The sequence below is a fragment of the Camelus dromedarius genome, chromosome 5, assembly GCF_036321535.1.
Source record: "Camelus dromedarius isolate mCamDro1 chromosome 5, mCamDro1.pat, whole genome shotgun sequence".
Taxonomy (NCBI): domain Eukaryota; kingdom Metazoa; phylum Chordata; class Mammalia; order Artiodactyla; family Camelidae; genus Camelus; species Camelus dromedarius.
In genome coordinates, this window is record NC_087440.1 from 18898949 (window position 1) to 18921300 (window position 22352).

Sequence of the window (22352 nt, forward strand, 5' to 3'; positions counted from 1 at the left end):
TATATAAGTAGCACATAGCAGTGGTATTTGTTCAATAAAAATTCAGGCACGAGATACTGTACCAAGCAATAGGGTAAGCAATGGTGTTCAACAAATCCTTGTCTTCATTGTTTATCGATTAATTTAGCATCACTCCATCCTTCCATCCATCCCACCCTCCACTCACCACAGCCCCTCCCATGTCATGCAGTGTCCAGCACATGTGCACATACACCACCCTCTCCCCATGAAGCCGTCCAGTTTGACAATGGCTGTGCATTCAATACAAGCCCTCAGATTAACAAAAGCCAAAGGACCCCAGTGGTTACCTCCTTGCCGCTGTCTGTGTGGATGCAGTTCTTGTCTGGGTTCAGATCAGCCACTCTGTCTTTGATCCATTCCACACCCGATGGAATGACACTCGCTGTGGGGCGGCCAGATGAGGATAACTGCTTGGCACCAGCACCCACCAGGGTCCAGATTGGCTGGTAGAAATGTCTCTGAGAAACAAAGCATTTGGAGATTCATTTCAATGAGAAGCTGATCAAAAGGGTCATAGCTAAAAGTACGTGAACTAGATTCTCTCAGTTACTCCCTCCTGACCCTTGGAGCATCATATACAAAAGTCTCCAGAAGGTTAGTCTTCCCCCCACTGACTCCATTGGTGTCTTCTACTATGTTAAGCTCTGAAGAGCAGTCAAGTTTGGTGAAAAAATCCATACACTGTTTTTAGTGAGCACTGTATTATTTATTGCTGAAAATAGATTTGGTGTTTAACATATACATGGTATATATACATGCATATATACACATATTATAAATACATTTATGTGCATAGATATAAAGAAGATTAAGCCCAGCAGCCTAAATATGGTTCCTCGGGAGTTTGCGGGGACTACGGTGAGTATGAAAAGTTGACAGCCATTTTTGAGGATGCTCGAAACTTAACCTCCAACCGTGGCTTCCAAGCCCATGGGGAGGACTGCAGACGTTCCATATGAGCCCTAGTTCCCCTCTTCTCCTTTCTCAGAGGTTTAATACCCAAAGCAAGGAGGCATCAGATCCTACCCCATTATGCCCAAATTTCCACAATTTTCTGGAGCTTTCTTCGTTCAGATGGTCCACTCTTGATCTCAATTAGCTGTGAAAGTTCTAGGCTTGGGGGCCAGAGGGTAGACTGATTTAATGGCCTCTGAAAATTCCAATTCAATCACAGAGTAGCCTAGGGGACCAAGAGATCTCAATCTCGCCAAGATATCTCAAACCGGCCAAATAGAACTGCCGACACCCCCAGAGAGTGACAAGGATATAAGGGACGGCTTTGCAATCTCCCGACAGCCGTAATGTGTGTGATCAAAGAGGAGGAGGGCAGACGTCTCCAGCTGTGAGGGCTCAAGAATTTCAAGTTCATCTTGAACAGAAAAGGGAACGAAAACACAAGCTCCGATTTTCTTTTAAGACTACAAAGCAAGCTCGAGCTCCAGCAATCACTAAACCAGACACAGGAGAGAAAGCGCCAAACGCCTGAGTCACTGGCAGCTCCTTCAAGAACCCCCATCCTGCACTTCCCCACAGGGCAGCACAGACTCCATCCTGGCCTCCTGAACTGCGTCCAGTGCCTTGGAGGAGCCTGTCTCATTACAGAGAGCAGCCCCACGGGGAGAACTTCTGTGGGTTAGCTACAATCCACCAGAGGCCACTGGATACAGCTCTAAGACCACTGCCATTTAAAATGCTGCCCCTGAATTAAAGTTACTTTAAAAAGTAAAGTGACAGGCAGGGCCCTCTAGTCTCCCCACAGATCACACCACACCAGTCGGAGGTTGCAAGGAGCCCTGGGCAGCCTCATCTGGTGCAGGGAAGACCTCCTGAAAAGGAGTGTGCCTTCCTTGCTCTACCCTCTCCACCAAATAGGCACCAGATCCACTTTGCTTTTTCCCCTCCAAGGATACAGCTCCCAGCTGGTGTACATCCAATCCCTTAGGAAACATTAGGCAAACTGCCAAAAATCTTGACTATTTTTCTGAAGCTTTTGGACAGTCTTAAAATGTTTTTCATGATAGTGCCTTATAAACACTTTCCAATTTCCCGCCTGATGTCTGCTACCTTTTCTGCTATATATTCTGTTTATAATCCCTTGCACTTAAATTTATCAAACCCACTAACACTTTTTTGGAGGCCCCCCCCCATCCCATAATTCATCACCCTTTCTCCAGAACGGAACAGGGAAAGGGAAGTGCAATGGCCCCAGACTTTCCTCTGGACATGAGACTGAAGGTGGAGGGTGATGTGAGTTAAATGGTCTCTCTCCAAAAAAGATGCTGACGTCCTCATGCCGGGACCTGTGAACGTGACCTTACTTGGAAACAGGGTCTTTGCAGATATAATCAAGTTACGATGGGGTCTTACTGGACTAGAGTGTCCTTGACTCTCTAACGTCATCCATTAGACTGTCTCTCATGTCTAATCCAATGACTGGTGTCCTTATATAAGAAGGTCAGGTGAAGACACGAGACACACAGAGAGAAGGCCACATGGAAATGGAGGCAGAGACTGCAGTGATGAACCAGCAGCCAAGGAACACCGAGGACTATACACAACCACCAGAAGCTAGGGGACAGGCATGGGACAGATTCCCCTCCCCTGCACAGCCTTCAGAGGGAGCATGGCCCTGCTAACACTTTCGTGTTGGACTTCTAAACTCCAGAACTGCGAGAGAATAAATTATCTGCTATTTTAAGCCACCTCACCTATGGTAATTTGTTATGGCAGCCCTAAGAAACTGAAACAGAGAACACAAGAAGCCAAAAGATCTGTCCTTGCTCTCTCCCTCCCCGCACCTTCTCCCAGTTCTTTCAGACGGCCCACTTTTTATGCCCAGAAAGAGAAGCACTAACCTGGGAACATGATGGCTCAGTGCCTGACAGTCACCCCCACCCTACCCCTAACCCACACATGCACAATGCACAACACACACACACACATACACACGCACGCAAAAGGGGGAGACTTACCTCGCTGGGCTCAACGATGGCCACATTCTCTGCGCCCACCCTCCTCTTCATGCGGGCGGCCATGGTGATGCCACCACTGCCCCCACCCAGCACCAGCACCTCATAGTAGTTCTTGGCTGCGAGGCCGGCCCCTGTGTGCAGCTGAAGTGGGCTGGTCTGCTGAGCGCCCAGCCTGAGGAAGCAGGCAAAGAGCCGGGTGCGGGAGCCGGACATCACCGCAGCCAGTGGGGTCATCTTCAGGCTGGATCAGGCTAGCAAGGAACAGAGAAGGCTACGGGTCAGAAAGGAACCACAACGGGACCAAAGCATTTTCTTTCACAGAGGAAGGGGTTGGCCAGCATCTGGCCGGCTCTAGTTGGTTCCCACCATTTCAAGACCACCTACCCCCCAACCCCTGGCCCCCATGTTGTGGTCAAATGTCTCCTGGGGAATGTTCCACCAACAGCTAACAATTGGCTAAGCTTTCCGTTTCTCCCTTTCCTCCTCCTTTCAGGACATCACGGACTTTGTTTGAACCAGGTCAGCCCCACCTTTTAAGTTCCCATAAAGTGCTTGGACCTATCCTTGTCCATCCCTAAATCTAGGGCATCAGTGAGGGGATCCCGCTGTGGCCCATTCTTCTCTCAGACACACTCCTCAGCTCCTTCTTTGGCTTTTCAATCCATCAAAGATGAATGAGTCCACAATCCCTCGCCACAAAGGGCACCTAAGACCTTGCTGAAATAGAAACAGTCCAGCAAGAAAGCCACCTTCTGTAACTCAGAGTTCAGGCCCAGGTAATCAGGGCCTCAGAAGTACCTGGATCTGCTTGCCCAGGGACATGCAATTCAATCAAGTCCTGGCTACAGACATAAAAGCAAAGGCCTGCCACACCTTTGGCAGTTTTAACCATGTGATTAAAAAGCCATAAAAGGAGCCCTGCCTGGTATCACAAAGTTATATTTTATGTAAAGAATCTGCTGACCAGTCTTTTATTATATCCAGTTAAGTAGATAATCTCCTTTTAATAGTTTCTCCAAGAGACACACTCTACCTTTAGGAAAAGATGTTTCTGCTCTGAGCAGTCAGTGCTTTGGCAGTAAGGAAATGCAGGAGTCTCAGAAACTGGCCTTGGCATCACCCCATTCACAGAATGGACCCCGCATCTTGGACACCAACTATTGTAAAATGTGAGGGGCCCAGACTCAAAATATCTCCCTCCCTGTGTATTACAGTGTCCCAGATTCCACCATCAAGCTCAGTCCTTTGGGTTCAACAATGCTCCAGGAACCCTTTATTAAAATGCAAGCTAGGGGATAACACTTCAAGCTGCTAAGGGCACTAACTTCTCAGTGGGGACGACTTAATTATATGAGTTCCCCTCTGCTGGAGAAGAGGAGGGCTACACGAGGGGACTGGATGAAGCAAAGAGGGAAACAGGCTATGATAGGCAGAAGGAAGGGCCCTGAAGGAAGAGAAGTCACTGGGCGAGAGAAGGAGGAGCCAGAGTGCTGATTTTAATTAGGATTAACTCTCTTCCAGTGTCTTGGCACCCCTGACAATTTCCTCAATATTTCAGATCTAAGAAGCTGGGGGAGGGGCAGGGGGCATGGGAGCTACAGAAAGTGGGGCAGGCTCATACACTGTTGCCACAAGGTTAAATCAGTATGACCCTTATCAAAAACATTTATCACCCATTGACCCATTTCTGGGACTCTGGTCTAAGGAAATAAGCCCTACTATGGAGGACAACAAGCCTTTACAATGATTATCTCACAGATTCATTCATAATACGGTCAACGCTGAGTTAACTGGTTTGTGGATTGGATCTGATTCTGTCCTGGTTATAGAACAAACAAACTGCAGGCGCCACACTGGCCACGGAAGGCTCAGGCTCCAAACGCTCTGACCAGGGCTAACTTATGATCACTCATATTGAATATGGTGGGGCAGGGGATGGGCAGGGATAGCCACCTCCATGTCAAAACCTTGGCGAAAGGTTAAGTGAAGTATGGTTACACAAGATGACCTATGTAGTCTTTTACAATTATGTTTACAAAGAACATATAAAATGCTTATGTTATCAGGATATAGATTGGAAATACACTATGAGCTCAACTATGTAAGAGAAAATTGCATTTTTTTAAAAAGATAGTAAAATGTTAACACTGGGTAAGTGGTTTTCTCTGGGTTTTAGAATAATGGATGATTTTTATTTCTGCTGCTTTTCCATATCTATAAAATTTCTACTATATACATTAATGTTATAATAATAAAATCTGTTTTATGATAATAACAAATATGTGCTAAGTCCTTCACATAAGTATTTCCCTTGTAAGTTGGCTGTCATTATCAGCGCCATTTTGCAGATGATAAAACTGAGGCAGGGAGAACACAGGTGGTAGACTGTCGTTTGAACCAAGGCACCTTAGTGCCAGAGCCTCAACTTTAAACCACTTCATCTACTGTATCTGTGATCTTTATCAGCAACAAAACAATGCTCATACAGTAACATTACCTGAAAAAAACCCAGGTGTATTTTCCACACTTCCCAGAAAAGGGGAACCATTTTTTCACGGTACAGACACCTAAATATTAGCAATGTTGTGCTGTGATGGATTTTTTCCTCTTCTTTGTGTGTACTTTTCTCAAGTCTTCTTTAGTGAACTTTAAATTTTAAGAATCACTCAATTTGATTTTGTTTGGTTGGCTGGGTTTTTTGTTTGTTTGTTTGTTTTTCAATGACTGAAGAGTGGAGAAAATCACCAAGTAGGATGTTGCTGTTTGGTAGACAAAGAAATGATCTGACGGTAAATAGTCATCATCACATCCTGCCTTTCTGTGTGTCCACAGAATGACAGAATCACAACAAAACTCCTCACTTGCCAGAAAAGGGAGACTGTTTTTTCATAGTCCCGACATGATATCTTAACTCCACAGAAAGAGTTAACAAGCAATGATCTTGAAAGAGGCCTGGCTAAGTTTGTGACTTCCAGCCACATCATCTGAGCCTGTTTAACCTCCTAGTTCCCTTGATTCCTCTCTTGAAAGAGGAAGAGTTTTTGCAAATATTTCCCTCATTCGGCCAAGAAGGCTAGTTCTGTTTCATTTCAGCCGTTACCCGTAGCCTGTTTCTGGATTCAGTATTTATAAACACAAAGTCCTCTGAACCAGTTCTATCAAGTTCATTAATAATAGGCATCAAGCAGAACGTTCTGGCCTTTGCAGTCAAATTTCACTTGTGAATTGTAAACAAAAATTTCAAGAACTTAAAAGAATGTGTTGGAGGAAATGTTCCAAGTTGCGAAACACTTGAAAATCTCACTAACATTCTCATTCTAACAATGTAATGTCATTCCAACTTTCGGATCAGAAAAACCAGAACTATAATCTAATATTATGTGTGGAGAAGGAAGGGCGTGATACAAAGTCAAAGACCAGAAACAACCCAGGACAATAATGCATAGTCATAACTTTCCAACATCCCACTCTGGAACTGTATGTATACACACACACACACACACACACACACACACACACACACAAATTTATATACACACCACAGCTCTGAATAAAGACTATATATATATAGTTATATAGTTCATGGGAAAAAGCTCTTAAAACCCTTGGTATTTCCTGGGTGATAGGAGTTGTTATTCCTATAGCAAATAATAATAACGAGCCCCTTTCAACCATAACGGAGTTTATGTTAATGAAGTGACTCAGGGTGGGACCCCTAGATAGCTTCAGGATGGGGGCTGATCACCGGAAAGACCAAACATGTCATTAGAGGGTTGGAATTTTCAGCCCCGCCCCCAGCCTCTGGGAGGCAAGGGGGACTGGAGATTGAATTCTATAAAAACTCTTGAACAATGAGATTCTGAAAGCTTCAGGGTTGGTGAACATGTTAAAGTGCCAGGAGAGAGGGTGGTACCACACACCCAGAAAGGCCACGGAAGCTCTGCCATGCACCACCCCCAACCTTGACCCATGCATCTCTCCCATTTGGCCATTCCTGAGTTGTAATCAACTCTACAAGAAACTGGTAAGCATATGTAAAGTGTTTCCCTAAGTTCTGTGTGTCATTCTAGCAAATTATCAAACCTAAGAGGGGATCCTGGCACCCTAAAATTTATAGTCAGCCAGTCAGGCAGAAGTGTGGGTCATCTGGGACCCCATCTGTAGCTCTGGAAGTGAACATCAAAACTGAATTGTTGGACACCCAGTTGGTGTCAGAAAAACCATACATCTGGTGTTAGAAGCAGTGTCAGAAAACATTGCACGGGAACCAAGAGAAATTTCTGACACTGACCTAAACCAAGTCTGTAGCAACAATCAAAAAACAGACAATTGAAGGAAACAAGTCACACAATCTTAACCAGAATGAAAAAAGAAAGGAAAGAAAAGCCACACCTGACCCTGAAGTCAACAAAAATAGAAAATCTCTGTCAACAAAACACAAAGAATAAATCTAAGTCTCTTAGTCTCCCTAGAAGGTAGCCTGAAACACATCCACCTGTTAGGTTAAGAAATAAGAATTAACTACCAACGATGCAGAAGAATGCCGCTGCTTTCTCTGTGCATTCCAACAAGGTGACCATACACACACTTTTTTAAAAAAATCAATAAATAAGGCAAATTTAACTTTCATTTAACAAGTGACTCATTTATTTAATTGAAACAAATGTATTTCATTTAACAAATGTTCTAGTCAAATAATGCCAAGCTTTAAAGTTAGATTAAAAAGTCCTCAATTAATCCTAAATCAATCGAGTGCCTCCTTCAAAGAATCAAAATAAATGTTTTGCTGTATCTGCGGCTTAACTGGAGAAGTAAAACCCCAGCTGACTGAAAGTTAAGACAGCCTGCCGGGCATCTACTCACATCGCTGGCCGCTGACTCGGGGCTCCCTGGTTTTTGGGACTCCACACCTCTCCACAATCAGCTCTTCTGGGACAAGCAGTGTAGTCTGCCAGTGTCACAGGCTCCCTAATCTTATGCCACGTGACATGCCACTCACTGGGTGTCAGCTAGGACACTTGGCTGAGTTCAAGCAGAGCTGGCCTCTCAGCAAGGATTATTCAGAGCATCTTAATGAGAGAGCCATCAGGCCAACAAGACTTACAGTCCATCTTTCAGCTATTTTTGCTCTTGAGGAAACAGTGGGTCTTTGTATGGGTCAGAATTGTTTTATCTCAAGCCCACACCAGGCTGGGCCCTCTGCGCTTTGGGGTTCAATAACCACAAGGCCAGCCTTTAATGTACTACCTTGGCAGACTTCCAAAGACAAAAAGGAAAACAGAAAACGAACAGCCTCCGGCTCTCGGCACCCACCCCATTCCTCCCACCTGACCTCTGCCTCCAGCTTCCAGGGCCAAGCTCTTGCTGAGCTGTGATGTCCTGAGGGTCTGGATCCCTGCGGGTCCCAGTGTCTGAGACACAAGTGACCCTTTTGCCCGCACAGCACACGTTGGGCTTACACCTAGTGCCCAGGTGGCAAGACTCCCAGAAGGCTCCGCCTCCTCCTTTAGCTCCTCCCCCTTGGGCTCGCTGGGCCTTTTAAGTTAAATCAGTCAAGGCTACCATCACTTATTTACATCTCTCAACCAAATTACTTCCGGAAGACAGGATTTGATAAGAAAAAGTAGAGAGAAACTATCATAATAATAATGGCTAACATTTATTGTTTATTAGTTGTACTTACGCTGTTTCAGGGACTCCTTATAGTAACTTTGTAAATGAGGTGTTAGTATCCCCATTTTACAGACAAAAACTGAAGTGGAGTGTAAGGTTAGAGCACTTGCTAAGGTCACATCACTAACTGAAGCAGCAGAATTTAATTCAAACTGACTCCTCAATTGAGTTCTCACAGTGTTAGACCTGTGAGATAATTCAGGGAAATGCCTACCAGCTGAATTTTATTTACATTCAAATGTAAAGTAGCTTATCCCCCGTGGAGTGGGATGGGAGGGAAAAATACGGTATTAAATTTTAGCTTACTAAGCAAATAGGAAGGCAAAAAATTAAGTTTTGAGGGGGATGGGTGAGGTAGAATAATAATATTAATGTAATTTTTCAAAGAGCTCTTAAATTTTAAAAATACATACTGGGATTCTTACAGTTGAAATGATTTGGAATTTGCTTGAAAATATAGGAGGTGAGCAGATGACACAAGATTGGCCACAGGTTGATAATAATTTGAAGCCAACTTACATATGCGCATTCCTTGCGGTAATCTGTACTTTTGTATATGCTGGAAAGTTTCCACAATAAAAAGTTAAAATGAATGAATGAATAAAACTGTAAAACGCAAAATCAAAAAAACAGTGTGCGAGGTGGACATTAGCTTTGATCTTTAGTCACTGAAATGGTAAGGTCTGAGCATATTTCAAGTAAGAGCAAGACAACAGACAGACAAATAACCGCAACGCAATCATAATCATTCTTCCCTCCCACGTGCACAGAGCTTCACAGTTCACAGGGCCCACGCATGAGCCCACACTGGAGGTACTGCTACCACTTTACACATGGGGAAACTGAGGCTCAGAGAGGCGAGGTGATTTTCTAAAGGTCACTTAAATCCACAGTGGGTCCAGAGCTACTGTGAGACCTCTCTGTGAACAGCAACTTTTTCTGAGTGCCATTCGAAGCAGCAAGGCAGGATTAGCAGGAGGCAGCAATTCAGAGGAGGAGAAGCTCCCAGTCTGACCTTCCTCCAGCTCTGGATCTCGGGATGGCCTCTTTGCTGGGCCAGGCAAAGCAGAAGGGCCCTGCAACCCCAAGTGGCCCCACACGCCATCTCCCAGAAGGGCAGCCCTCTGGGCAGGGGCAGATTCAGGCTTTCTGGGCACTGAAGCCTATACAATCCGGGGACCCAAAATTACAAATATACAATTAGACACAATAGTTAATAATAATTTTGAATGAGAAAATAAATCACAATAAATGTCTGGATCCTTGGTGATTCAGGACTCTTCCGAGATCTCTCTTAGGCAACTTGTCAGCAATCCCAGCACAGAAATGCTTCCTGGTTAGAACCTGGCTACCTCTCCACTCCTGTCACTCCCTGCACCCACACAGTCCTGTGCGAGAGAGGCCCTGAAGCTTAAACTTCATTTGCTTCTGGGTAAATCCACCTCTAGTGCTTACAGCGGTCTTCTAGGGCTCTCTGCGCACCTGCCTGTCTGGGACTCACTGAACAGGTCAGTCCCTCCCTCTACCAGTCCTGAGCTTTACCAAAGCCCTTCCCACCCCTTCCTAGCATAACATGGCTATGCTGGACCATCTGAAGCTCCATCCTGATCCCTGTTGTAAAATTGGCTCATCACTGCCCCAACCCATACCCCTATGTGCCAGGCACCGTGCTAGGCACTTGAAGTAGACATTCTGTTCCCATTTTGCCACTTGAAGAAAGTGAGGCTCCAGGATACTGGTTATATCCTCAAGGCCAAGAACCAATAAAGGACAAAACCAGGATTCAACTGGAGGGGATGGAGAAGAGCAAGGGAGGGAAACAAAGCAAATGTAATTTTCCCTATTTTACAAAGGACACTCCTGGAAATTGGCTCACATGGTTACAGAGGCTGACAAGTCCCAAGATCTGCAGTCAGCAGGCTGGAGACCCAGGAGAGTCAATGGTGTAGTTTCAGTCCAAAGGAACAGCAGCCCCAAAAGCCAGGAAGAGCTGTTTCAGTTCCAGTACAAAAGCAGGAGAAAACTAATGTCCCAGCTCCCAGGCCATCAGACAGGATGGATTCTCTCTTATTTGTGGCAGGGTCAGCCCTTTTTTTTCTATTCAGACCCTCAGGTGATTGGATGAGGCTACCCACACTGGGGAGGGCAATTTTCTTCACTCAGTCTACCGATTCCTCCAGGAACACCCTCATACACACACTCAGAGTAATGTCGGGGCACCCTATGGCCCAGTTAAGCTGACACATAAAATTAACCATCACACCCTCTGACTTAAACTATAAAAGGGCAGGTCCAAATCTGCAAAAATCTCAGAAGGGAAATGATCATTGTGACTGAATTTGCACCACTTTGGGTGCCAAGAAAATGCCAAACATTGCCCCAAAAATGCTCTGGCTCCTTAATGATCTCATCTTAATCTGAAGTACATGCAAGGGAAGTATGTGGGCATATTTGTGGCACTTACAAATGGCACTGGATTAGACACTTCATGAAACCTTTCTAGAGAGATTTCAAATCCTACTGTATTAACCATTTTTTTAATTTCCGTATTTCATAATTGTTTGGCCTTCTGGGGCTCTGTTAATTCTAAAGAGACTCCTCCTCCCAGGGCTAGCTAACTCCTAAAGATAGTAAACAACTCACACCTTTGGTAAGTAAACCAACCAACCCCGAGCCTGTACCTCAACCACTTCCTCTCTCTGGCTTCTTCATTCCAGAAGGCAGCATTCCTCTGCCCTAATCATCCCAGGGCCAGACATCAGACAACCAGGAGAGCCCCTATACCCCAGAGCTCACTAAAATATTCAAATTAGCCAATCCCAAACCTGATCGGTCTGTTCCCCCTGCCTCACGAAAACTACACTACAGGTTTTGCACATGCTTTTCCCTTAATTTTTCACCTCTTGACCAACCTAGGTGCTTCCCCATGTGGCCCTCCGTGGTGTACCCTGCCTCCTGTTCCTAGGAAACTGGGAGTCAAAACTTCTTCCCTCATGGCTGTCATCTCCTGATGTGCTGGCCTCACCAGACCCGATGGAAAACAAACCCCAGGTACATTTTAATACACTGACATTAAGATGCATTCACTGACTGTTCAGCCTGCTGGAGGATTTCACATGCTTAACAAATTGTGCTATGCGCCTTCTCCTTACATATCCGCTTCATTGTCAGGTGACATTTAAAAAGCCATTTAATTATATATTACTGTCGAATGTTATAATTAGGTGAGTGAGTGGGCCAAATTTTGCAACTAAATAACATAGCTACAGTATGATTTTTCAATGGGAAAATTACTCCTGAAGAATACAGCACCCTGCCTTCCTTTCTTTGGTCACACTCTTTATCTCCTGCTGGACTGAAGCTTGAGCTATCTAATCCACCAAGGAAAGTTTTTACATCGCTTTCATCCATTTACCCTAGATAAAAGGGAAGTGTCATCAGCCACAAGTGCTCAGAAAACATCACCTAAGCTGTACTTTCATTTACAGATTTATATCTATACAAAACGTATGCAAATTAAATTACATTTAGCTATGCTGAATGTGCAAGTAGATCTTTATGGAAACAAAGAGTTACACGAAGTCTGCATGGTCACAAATCTGCTGTATCTAAGAATGCTTTCACAAGTACTCAGTGAGTACCCACTATATACAAGGACCTGTGCTGACGCACAGCAGTCTCCCCACCCAGTCCTGGTCCCACTCCCAGCACAGTAGCTTTAGGTGCCAATGGAAGAACAGCAGAGCTTGCCAACTTCCAATAATGTGGGCCAAGAGTAAGGTGAGCCAAATTTCAGGAGAAAGTTTGGGTTTTTTTTTAATGTTAGAAGGTCTAATTTAAATACTGGAATGTAAAAGGTAGTGAGATGTGTGCAAATCTTTCTCTTTCTAGCCTGAGTAGGGATGTGTCCTAATGCTTTCTGTTTTCCTCCACACTCATTCATTTTTTTGAATAAATTAAATTCCACCTTCACTCACTGTGTACACATCTGACATGGAAAGGCATTGAATAAATCCATTCATCATTCTATGGTCTGCATGTCTGTGTCCCCTCAAAATTCATATGTTGAAATCCTAACTCCCAAAGTTTAGGGTATTAGCAGGTGGGGCTTTTGCGAAGTGATCAGGTCACGAGGGTGGAGCCTCAGGGATGATGAGGGTCTAGGGAGATCCCTTGCCCCTTCTACTAGGTGAGGACACAGGGAGAAGACATCGGCCCTGACTCAGCCATGCTGGCACCTTAATCTTGAATTTTCCAGCCTCCAGAACTTTGAAAAATAGATTTCTGTTGTTTCTAAGCCACTCAGTCTGCAAGAAGTAGTCCTCCCTTACCCACAGTTTTGCCTTCCATGGTTTCAGTTACCCATGGTCAACTCTTGTCTGAAAATATTAAATGGAAAATTCCAGAAATAAACAACCCATAAGTTTTCAATTGCATGCAATTCTGAGTGGTGTGATGCAATCTCTCACCGTCCCGCTCCACGTCAGTCTCCCTTTGTCCAGAGTGTCCTGCCTGTTAATCACTTAGTAGCTACCTGATTATCGGCTCAACTGTCTGCTATTGTGGTGCCTGTGTTCAAGGCACCCTTATTTTACTCAACACCAGCCCCAAAGCACAAGAGTGGTGATACTGGCAGTTTGGATATGCCAAAGAGAAGCCATAAAGTGTCTCCTTTAAGTGAAAAGGTGAAAGTAGTTGACTTAATAAGGAAAAAAAAATCATATGCTGAGATTGCTAAGATCTACGGTAAGAACAAATCTTCTCTCCATGAAATTGTGAAGAAGGAAAGGAAATTTGTGCTAGTTTGCTGTTGCACCTCAAACTGCAAAAGTTACAGCCCCAGTGTGTGAAAAGTGCTTACTTAGGATGGAAAAGGCATTAAATTCATACAGTTAAGATCTTTTGAAAGAGCAAGAGACTATATTCACATAACTTTCCTTACAGTATATTGTTATAATTGTTCTATTTTATTATTAGTTATTGTTGTTAATCTCTTACTGCACCTAATTTATAAAGTAAACATTATCACAAGTATGTACACAGAGGAAAAAACATAGTATCTACAGGGGTCAGTACTATGCGTGGTTTCAGGCACCCACTGGGCGACCTTGGGAAAAGAGAGGACTACTGATTTTGTTAGAGTGGCCCAAGTAGATCAAGACAATTACTGGGATCCTGCCCTTCATTACGCCAGGAAAAAAATAGCGAACGTGTCACCCCAGGTCCTTGTGCTGACAGAACTTAGATTCTACTGGAATGGAGTACATACAGTTCCTCATCCCCTCACTGCTCTACCCGCCTGAAATGCCTTTTTGTTTCCTCATCTTAGCTGTGGCCCCAAGTCCAGCCCAGTCCCAGCTCCTCTAGTCCCTCCAGCCCTCCAGCTATAAGTCGTAAGGTACCTATCTCGCCCTTCTTGAAACTTTCTTGAGGTCACTGTTATTTGCAGGTGTTCTGATGCATCTCTTTTCTCAGTAGGATTGAAACCTCTCAGTGGTTTCAGACTCTGGTTCTAGACTCTGGTCCTGTCTATCCCCACTGACCCTTGTGGAGTACCTGGGCCCAGCTGGGGGCCACACAGTTGGTGGTAGCAGGCAGAAGATCCCTGAAGCCTATCAAGGTTATAGCACTCACTAGCCACCACCTCAGGTGCAGCTGCCAACAATAGGATACCTGTATTTTCCACCACTGACAAATCTCTGGATTAGTGGAAGAAAAGTTGGGGATGGCTTCCAAAAATCTGGGTTTATATTCCAGCTCTCAGATTTAACTAGCAGAAGCAAAGTGTAATGTAATTAATACGAACCAAACACCGTAGGCATCTGGAAGAGAGAAAGAATAATCCAGGAAAGCTTGGTGAAACAGACAGGATCTGAGCAGGAGGTTAAAGATCAGCAGTATCTAGACTAGTGGAGATGCTGCGGGAAGGGACGCCAAGTAAATGACACGAGTAAAGGAATCAGAGAGATGACAGAGATGGTGACTGCCCTCCAGATCTCTCTCCAGCCTTCTCTGTCCTGCTCTGAGCCCTGAGAGCCGACCTATGAGGTGGGCATTAACTGGCCTCTCTTGTCCTCTGGCTTCCAGGTGGATTCAGCCAATGGGAGGCACCAGTAGACTGTAGGATGGGAAAAGAGTAAGATTAGGATATTTATTCCCCAGACCCCTTCCTGCCGAGCCTCAGCCCGGCAGTGCTGTATTCCTCCAGCCCAAGGCCTCGGCTCCTGTGGGGTGACCCTCTCCTCAGCTGCAGTTCTTTGTCAGGGTTCCAGCAATCTCTCCTTCTCCTTGCTTTTTCAGGCCCCAAATCAACACAGCTGCTTCACCACTCTTGTTGGCTGCCTTAACCCTATAAATAGTTATTTCATTAAACCCTTCCTAATAACACTGTTTTGAGTGTGCCAGCTATTTCCCTGAAACCCTTGAATGACGTGGTGGGGAGGCCAACCAGATGTGCCTGATACTGAGATGAGAAACATAACAGCCTGACTACATGTGAGGAAACTGAGGCTTTGTATTGAAAAATCAAAGTTTTAAGAAGTGATAGAACAGAGGGAGCAGCATTGAGAAAATGAATCTAGTGTCGGGGAGCAGATTAAACTAGAGGAAAGAAAAAACAGTTCCGGAAGTCAGTTAGAAAACTAGTGCAGAGGTCTAGGTGTGAGTGATTAGGTGTGCTCACCAGAAATACAAACAAAGCTTCAGATAAGACCGAGGTGGAGGAAAGAGAATGACTGGATAAGAGGTAGGAAGGGCCCCTGGGAGGGAGGGAAAAAAACAAAAAAAAAGCCAAAGTTGACATTCAGGTAACCTAAGAGAGAGGAATTAGGTGGGCAGAAACAGCGCAGCCTAGACATGGACCTGCCCTGGCTAGTTTGGGACAGTTAGGTTTGAGATTTGAGAAACAGAATCCCTTAGAATGAGCATCACATAACTGTGGACAAGGAGGAAGGTAGCCTACGCTGGTGTCCACCGGGAAGAGGGAGAAATAAGACTGGATGGGCAGATGCAAGTAAAATTCCGGTTTAGAAGCTTAACCCTAGACAACTGTAATCCCATTTTGGGGTCACAATGCAGACCAGAGCAGACCAGTGTTTTGTTTAACTCATAAATTTTGCTTACATTTTGAATTAGTGCCAACATTAAAAATTTTGGCTATCTCACCCCAAAAATTCCAGATGGTTGGCCTTCCTGACAACACTGAGCCCACATTCTCATGTGTCAACACTTAGCTGGAGCTGAGCAGTCCCTGCCCAGCTAGACCTCACACGAGGTTCCAGCTCATCCAGCCCCACGTGGCCCACGATAATCATTTGTCACCTGCTCAGCCCTGGATGCATGTGAGCTGTGGTCCCCACAAAAGGCAGTGAGAGCCCTTGGAAGTTCTCAATGAAACTGAAGAAGACCCTCCCTCCCTGGGAAGAGGGGCGGCGTGAGAGGCTGAATTAGAGCTATTCAGTTGAGTTCGGCTTTTTTGCTGGTCTACTACGTGCCAAGCACTGTGCTAAGCACTGCGGAGCCTGGGATGAAGAAGAAACTGACTATTGTTACAGGAGAGACCAGGAATATGAAGATCCATTAAGTGGCTGTTTCAGACATTCAGGCACCAGTGGGGGCCTGGATCAGTCGATGAGAACAGAGGTGAAGGTGTGAATGCAAAACACATGTTGAAGGAATTTTTGTGACAAATTAGCTATAGGAGATAAAGAAGGAAGATGGTGAACTAGGACCCTGTTCAGGTGGCTGTACTGAAGAGAGGGTGGAAGTAACAGTATGGAGTTACTCAAAGTGAAGGAAAGGTCCAAAGCAGGGAGAGAGGGAGGGAAACCACACCCTCTGAGAGCAGAATGAGCCCGTCTGCAGGGATTACGCAGGCAGAGTCCTTCTTCTTGGCTCGCCTCCCCGGGAGTAATGGCATTGCGCATATGTTCAGGAACTGGATGACTGTTTTGTTAACAAACAAAGAAAATGGAGCAATCTTCATTCAGGCCTGCAGGGCCATGTTGGAACTCGATCGCCAGAGCTGTTATAGTGGCAAATATTTGTTTAAATATTAAGCTGCAGAGCCAGTACTGTGGGAGTGGACCAGGAGCAAATCATCCAGGAAACAGAAGCAATCACCTATAGCTCCCTGGTGATTCAGGGATTAGAGCCACACTGGGGTTCTTTAGTTCCCTGACTCTTTAGGGGCAAACAGTAGTCAAGTTCTTTAAAGAATTACTAATTAAGAGTTACTAATGGGAATGTGTCCATGAGGCGTGACTCCCTTTCCTACAAGTTTCCCTAGCCCACACTCATTGTATGACCAGAAAGCCACATAAGAGGGAGGGGCTGACAATTGCACCAAACCTTACATTGGCTAAGCAGAAAACAAAAATTATGTTTACAGAAGGAGAATTCTCTCACATTATGGCTCCAGAAAAGGAAAAAAGAAGTCAGTCAATTGGAATATTCAACTGAAAGTTAAAGGCTTTGACCGAATTCTATGGGGAGAGTGCCTTGTTTTCCCACTTGCTTTAGCCAGTGGGAGCTTGGGCGCTCACGTTCTAGTGTCTAAAACATCACGATTTAGCTCTCCTTCAACTCCATCATCCACAGTTGGCCTCTAGTCAAGTGTACTGAAGGTTTCTATTCAGCGTTTGCATATGCCTGTCTGTGTCCATCCTGAGAAGACAGAGCAAGGCACACTGGAGAGGGAGGCCTCGTGGCCCGATGTGGAATGAATTGGCTTCCATCACACAGCAGGGATCCAGCTTACACCTTGGTCTCCTGAACCCATTCAATGATCACAGTAAAATTGCTCAGCAGCCTCAGGAGTGCTGGAATCCCCACTCAGTTTCACATACAAGAAGACTCTGAGGAGCGGAGTTTCATTATAAACAGAGACAACTGACTGGCCAATTAGTCAAGCATAGTGTCCCCTGGACTCCAGGGTGTGAGGTCTTCACACAGCGAGAAGAGCTTCTTTAATTACAAGTTATATACATCTACTGTTTGAACAGGATGGAAGAGACGCCAAACTCAATCCTTTAATGGTTAGGACAGCATGAGGAGTAGACACGGCAGCGGGTGTGCCAGGCTCCTACGTCTAACCAAATGACACAGTTCCCCGCTCCTGCAAAAGCCTCGTCTGAGGACTTGTCAGGAGTCAGAAGACCCAGGCCCATACTCCAGGTAGTGCCAGGTAGGGCTCGTCCTTAACTATTCCAGGTCACACTTTCTTCATCAATGGAATAAAGGACTCAACTGGGTAGCTTCAAAGGTCCCTTCCTTTTCTAAAACTCTATGGTCCTCTAAATAAGAGCAAAAGGGAAACGGAAGTTCATAAGCAGATACCCAAATGAGAATACTTGTTCTACTAACTCCTTAAATTGGTCGGACCTTTGAATTATTGCAGCAAAGACTGACAGAGGTTTACAACCAGGCCTAGAACATAATCAGACTGGAAAGCATATCTCCCGTTCTCGTCCCCAGAGTCCTACACCTGGACCATGATTGGCCATGATTCACTGGGCAGCAGCTGTGCCCTATCCCAGGCATAATAAAAACGTCGGAAAAAACAGCTGAAGGTTTGCTGGATGACAGGCATTGTGCTACGCATTGTACTAACAACAACCTGAGAGGTTGGTATTACTATCCTCATTTTATAAGTGAGGAAACAGACATCGTGGAGCCGTGGGCAAGTCACAACCACTTTGAGTCCATTTCCACAAATGTAAAGTAAGTGGATGCGTCCAGTTGACTTTAAAGCCCCCTCCTACTCTATGACTCAAAGCAAGCTTAGATTTGATCACCCACATCTTGAAAGGCTCACAATGACCATGCAAACCTAGGTGGCCCAAAACAGGATGACCTCTCACCTACCTCAAGCACCATTTACAAGCTCACAGAAACACAAAACCACATTTAAACACAGCAGCTCCTTGAGATGCTCTCACAATCTAGACTGTAAACAAGATGGTTGTTAAAACATATCATTTTCCTATGGAGACATCATGGGCTGCCTTAGAGCAAGTTGCCAAAGCAAAAAGAAAGCATGGCAAGGTGAAATCACCACAGGCCCCACTACTGAAGCCCCCCTTCCAGAAGTCAGGGATTGGTCACAAGATAAAGACATAGAAATGTCCTCTCCATTACTGTAGACAGGGCTGTACAGAATAAAAGCTCCCTGAGGGCTGGGCTAGAGTCAAAACTTGGAAATTCATTATGACTAGAAAGGAATCGCTCCATGGTACTTAAGGATGAGCACCAGCACCGTCGTCCCACTACCCACCATGCATTTATAAGGGACCTGCTCTGTACAAGGCCAGGCAGCTGGCCTGGTCGTCTGCTTAAGATGGCAAGTTCTGTTTTCCCTAACAGTCAGGATCATGAAGGTGAACAGGCCTTAATGGTCTCAGACAGGATCTCAGGGACTATAAAGAGTGTCCATAGAAAGAGAGTATAGGTGTCTCCTGGGTAGAAGAGGGAGAGAGGTCCTAGGAGAAAGTGATGGACATCTTGAGATCACGACTTAGAATAGGACGCCCAGTTATATTACCAGTTATGGGGCTGGCATAACGAAATACCACAGACTAGGTGGCTTAGACAACAGGAATTTATTTTCTCACAGTTCTGGAGGCGGGAAGTTCAAGATCAAGGCGTCAGGAGGTTTGGTTTCTCCTGAGGCCTCTATCCTTGGCTTGCAGGGCACCACCTTGCTATGTCCTCGCACAGTCCTGCCTCTGCACACACCCCTGGTGTCTTTTCCTCTTCTTATAAGGACACTAGTCATAATGGGTTAGGGCCCCACCCCTATGATCTCACTTAACCTTGGCCCTCTCTCCAAATAGTCAGATTCTAAGGTTTTGAGGATTAGGGCTTCAACATATGAATTTGAAGGGATACAATTCAGTCCATAATGCCAGTATTTGCCCTTCCACAAGTTACTGGGGCATAGATAGCTCCAGTGTGTTCTAAATTTACTGTTCTTTACCAAGTTCTCTCCCCATCTTTCTTGCTCAATTTAGCAATTTTACAAAGCAAATCACAGGGATGGCTAGCTGGATCTACCTTTCTTCTTCCTATTTCCATCAACATTTGATGAACTACATAGAGTTTTAAGGCTGGAATTAAAAAGCAACTAGTTGGCTTCAAGTCTAGTTTGGGCAGCTTCTAGCAACTTCTACCTACTGCTCCTATTCACCAAATCTTCAGGGTAAGAGAGGAGTTATGCAGTGGGTGGTGGGGCAGGGCAAGGTGAAAAGAGATGAAGAAAGAGAAACGTGCAATTATGTCCAGAAATGCCTCATCACGGGTCTGTCGCCACTCCCTGTAAGACATTTCCTGTGTTACATCACGTCAGATTAACAAGCCTAGACACAGGCAAGATGCAGGAGAAACTGTTCGGCAAAGGAATCATGGTTTCCTATCAACACAATTTTGTTTTCTCTGGCAGAACACCAGCCACACATCTATACACACACAGATCCATGGGCCTTGACTGACCTTTCAAGCAATCTAGTTCCAGATGTGCTTATACATTGTTCAGCCAGTAGGAAAAAAGAAGCCCAAATTTTAAGTCATATGGCAAACCGCTAGCAGTCTCTTGGGTGAAGTAATATTTCATCCCTCTGTGCCAGGTGCAGTGCCAGACACTGGAAATATGTGGGAAGGCACGATTATCTCCACAGTACAATGATGAAGTGAAACTAGAAGTTCAAAAGACGAGGTCACACTGCTAGTAAATGGAAGTGTCAAGATCAGAAGCCATGTGACCTGACTTCCTGGGCAGTACCCTTTCCACTCAATCATGAACTTGGATGTAAAGTAAAACTTTTCTTCTTTATTTTCACTAATCTCTAGGTGAAATTTAGCACTCTCTTCAATTACATACACAGGCAATAAACCCCAGCAGTACTAGCAGTACCTAGGACTTTGTCACAAAAAGAAATCATAGATACTTTCTTATATTACAGGTATTTCCTAAATCTGGAAATGCTATTTATATTCATTACTACTTCAAAATGTAGATCCACTGCTAGATCCTGTTGTTGCATTCCTTTTCTCAAAAAAAAAAAAAGTGGAGGTAATTAGGTTTACTTACTTACTTCAGAGGAGGTACTGGGGATTGAACCCAGGACCTTGTGCATGCTAAGCATGCACTCTACCCCTAAACTATACCATCCCCATCAGCATTCGTTTTTTTTTGAAGGCCCAAAAATTACATCATAAATTCTTTCAATATGTTGACAAGTGTTTTGGAGTTGGTTTCCTTTATAATACTCTGCCTTTTATTTTACACCTTTAACAGCATTGTACTGAGAAGGGGTCCTTAGTCTTCACAGCACTGCCAAAGGAGTACATGGCACAAAAAACGGGTCAGAATCCTACAGCAATGGGCAGCCCAGGCAAAGCCAGAGGCTCTGCTCGCTCTGTCTTTGAGTAAGAAGCTAGATTGGGATTTTTATAATTAAAAGAGAGAAACGAAGAGGAAAGAGGACCCCAATTCCAGCAGAAGACCCTTTCTACCCTTCCACCACTTCCTGTTCATCATGTGCCCTAAATGCTCTCCTCTGCTGGTTCAGCTAAAGTTGAGCACCTCTCGGTCTCACAAGCTGCGTGGGTGGATGAATGTGCCCCGCTGTGGGCAGACGTCACCTCCCACTGGCAGGGGCTGAGCACCCAACTGCGCTCTGGGAACCGTTTTGCGTGACACAGTAAACAAGTGGAAAGCGCCATATATTCCCACACACTAAGGTATCAAGAAAGTCCCATACACAAGACAACGGATTCTTCGGTTTTTAACGCCCCTCGCAGGTCGGCCTCTCCAGGACCCTGAGGCCTTGCACACTCTGAGAAGGAAGCAGGAGTCCCGGGACCCGGGTTCCAGCAAAGGCAGCAAAGAGCTGAGGATGCCGGAGTGGGGAAGGAAAGTGTGAAGCGGGATGGAACGGGACGCACAGGGGCCGCGCAGTCCCGGCTGCTGGGACAGAGGTGGGCCAACAACCAGCCTCAGGGGTGATCTCTGTCCTCACCCGGTCCCCCTCCCCTGGGCAAGGGCCCGAGATCGGCCGCGGGATGCTTCTTACCCAGAGGTGCGCAGAACCTCCGGCCACAGTGTTGGCGCAGCAAAAACTACTGCTCCCTCCACGGGTTCACGGCCTCGGCTGGGGCCCCGCCCGGCCGCCGGGCGGAGGCTGGAGGCGGGGAGAGCAAGTCCTCCCCACCCCACCCCCCCGGAAAGTTCCGGAAAAGTCACGCCGCTGCCCCGCCCGGCGCCGCAGCCCCGGCACCAAGGCCAAGGGCAGAAAATACTCGGGCTTTGAGCGCGCGCAGCGGACGCCAGGGACGCGGGCCCAGCGGGCCCCGGGCGCTGCCAGCGGGGCACAGTCGCCCCTACCCCCAGCGCACCCTGGAGTGCGGCCCGCCGCTCTCGGAGAGACGGCGGAGGGCACGGAGGCCACCTGTCGCTCCCCTCATCCCGGGTGTCTACACTGTTGCGTAACTGGGAGGGACGAAGGTGAAGGTGGTGCTGTGGATAGGGGCCCTGGCGGTTTGCGTCGGGTCGTCCAAGCGCCCTGTGCTTCTCATCTGGTTCCCCACACCATCGAGACAGCTGTTCCGTGCTCATTTCACAGATAAGGTAGCCCTTATCTGATGAGGCTCAGAGAAGCCCCCAAACTGTCTCAGTCAGCGCTGGAGCAG

General features: G+C 45.8%; 1 protein-coding gene across 2 annotated transcripts in view; it reads right to left on the reverse strand.

The window, feature by feature from the left end:
• Window positions 1–21890, reverse strand: part of SQOR (sulfide quinone oxidoreductase) — a 42318-nt gene extending 20428 nt beyond the window's left edge. For both annotated transcript variants that reach the window (XM_064485633.1, XM_010998685.3), the window contains exons 1-3: window positions 21737–21890; window positions 2994–3244; window positions 309–479 (exon numbers count right to left, since the gene is read on the reverse strand). In XM_064485633.1, the coding sequence (XP_064341703.1) occupies window positions 309–479; window positions 2994–3227 (405 nt within the window). In that variant the 5' untranslated portion in view covers window positions 3228–3244; window positions 21737–21890. The remainder of the gene's footprint in view (window positions 1–308; window positions 480–2993; window positions 3245–21736) is intronic.
• Between the last annotated feature and the right edge of the window lie 462 nt (window positions 21891–22352).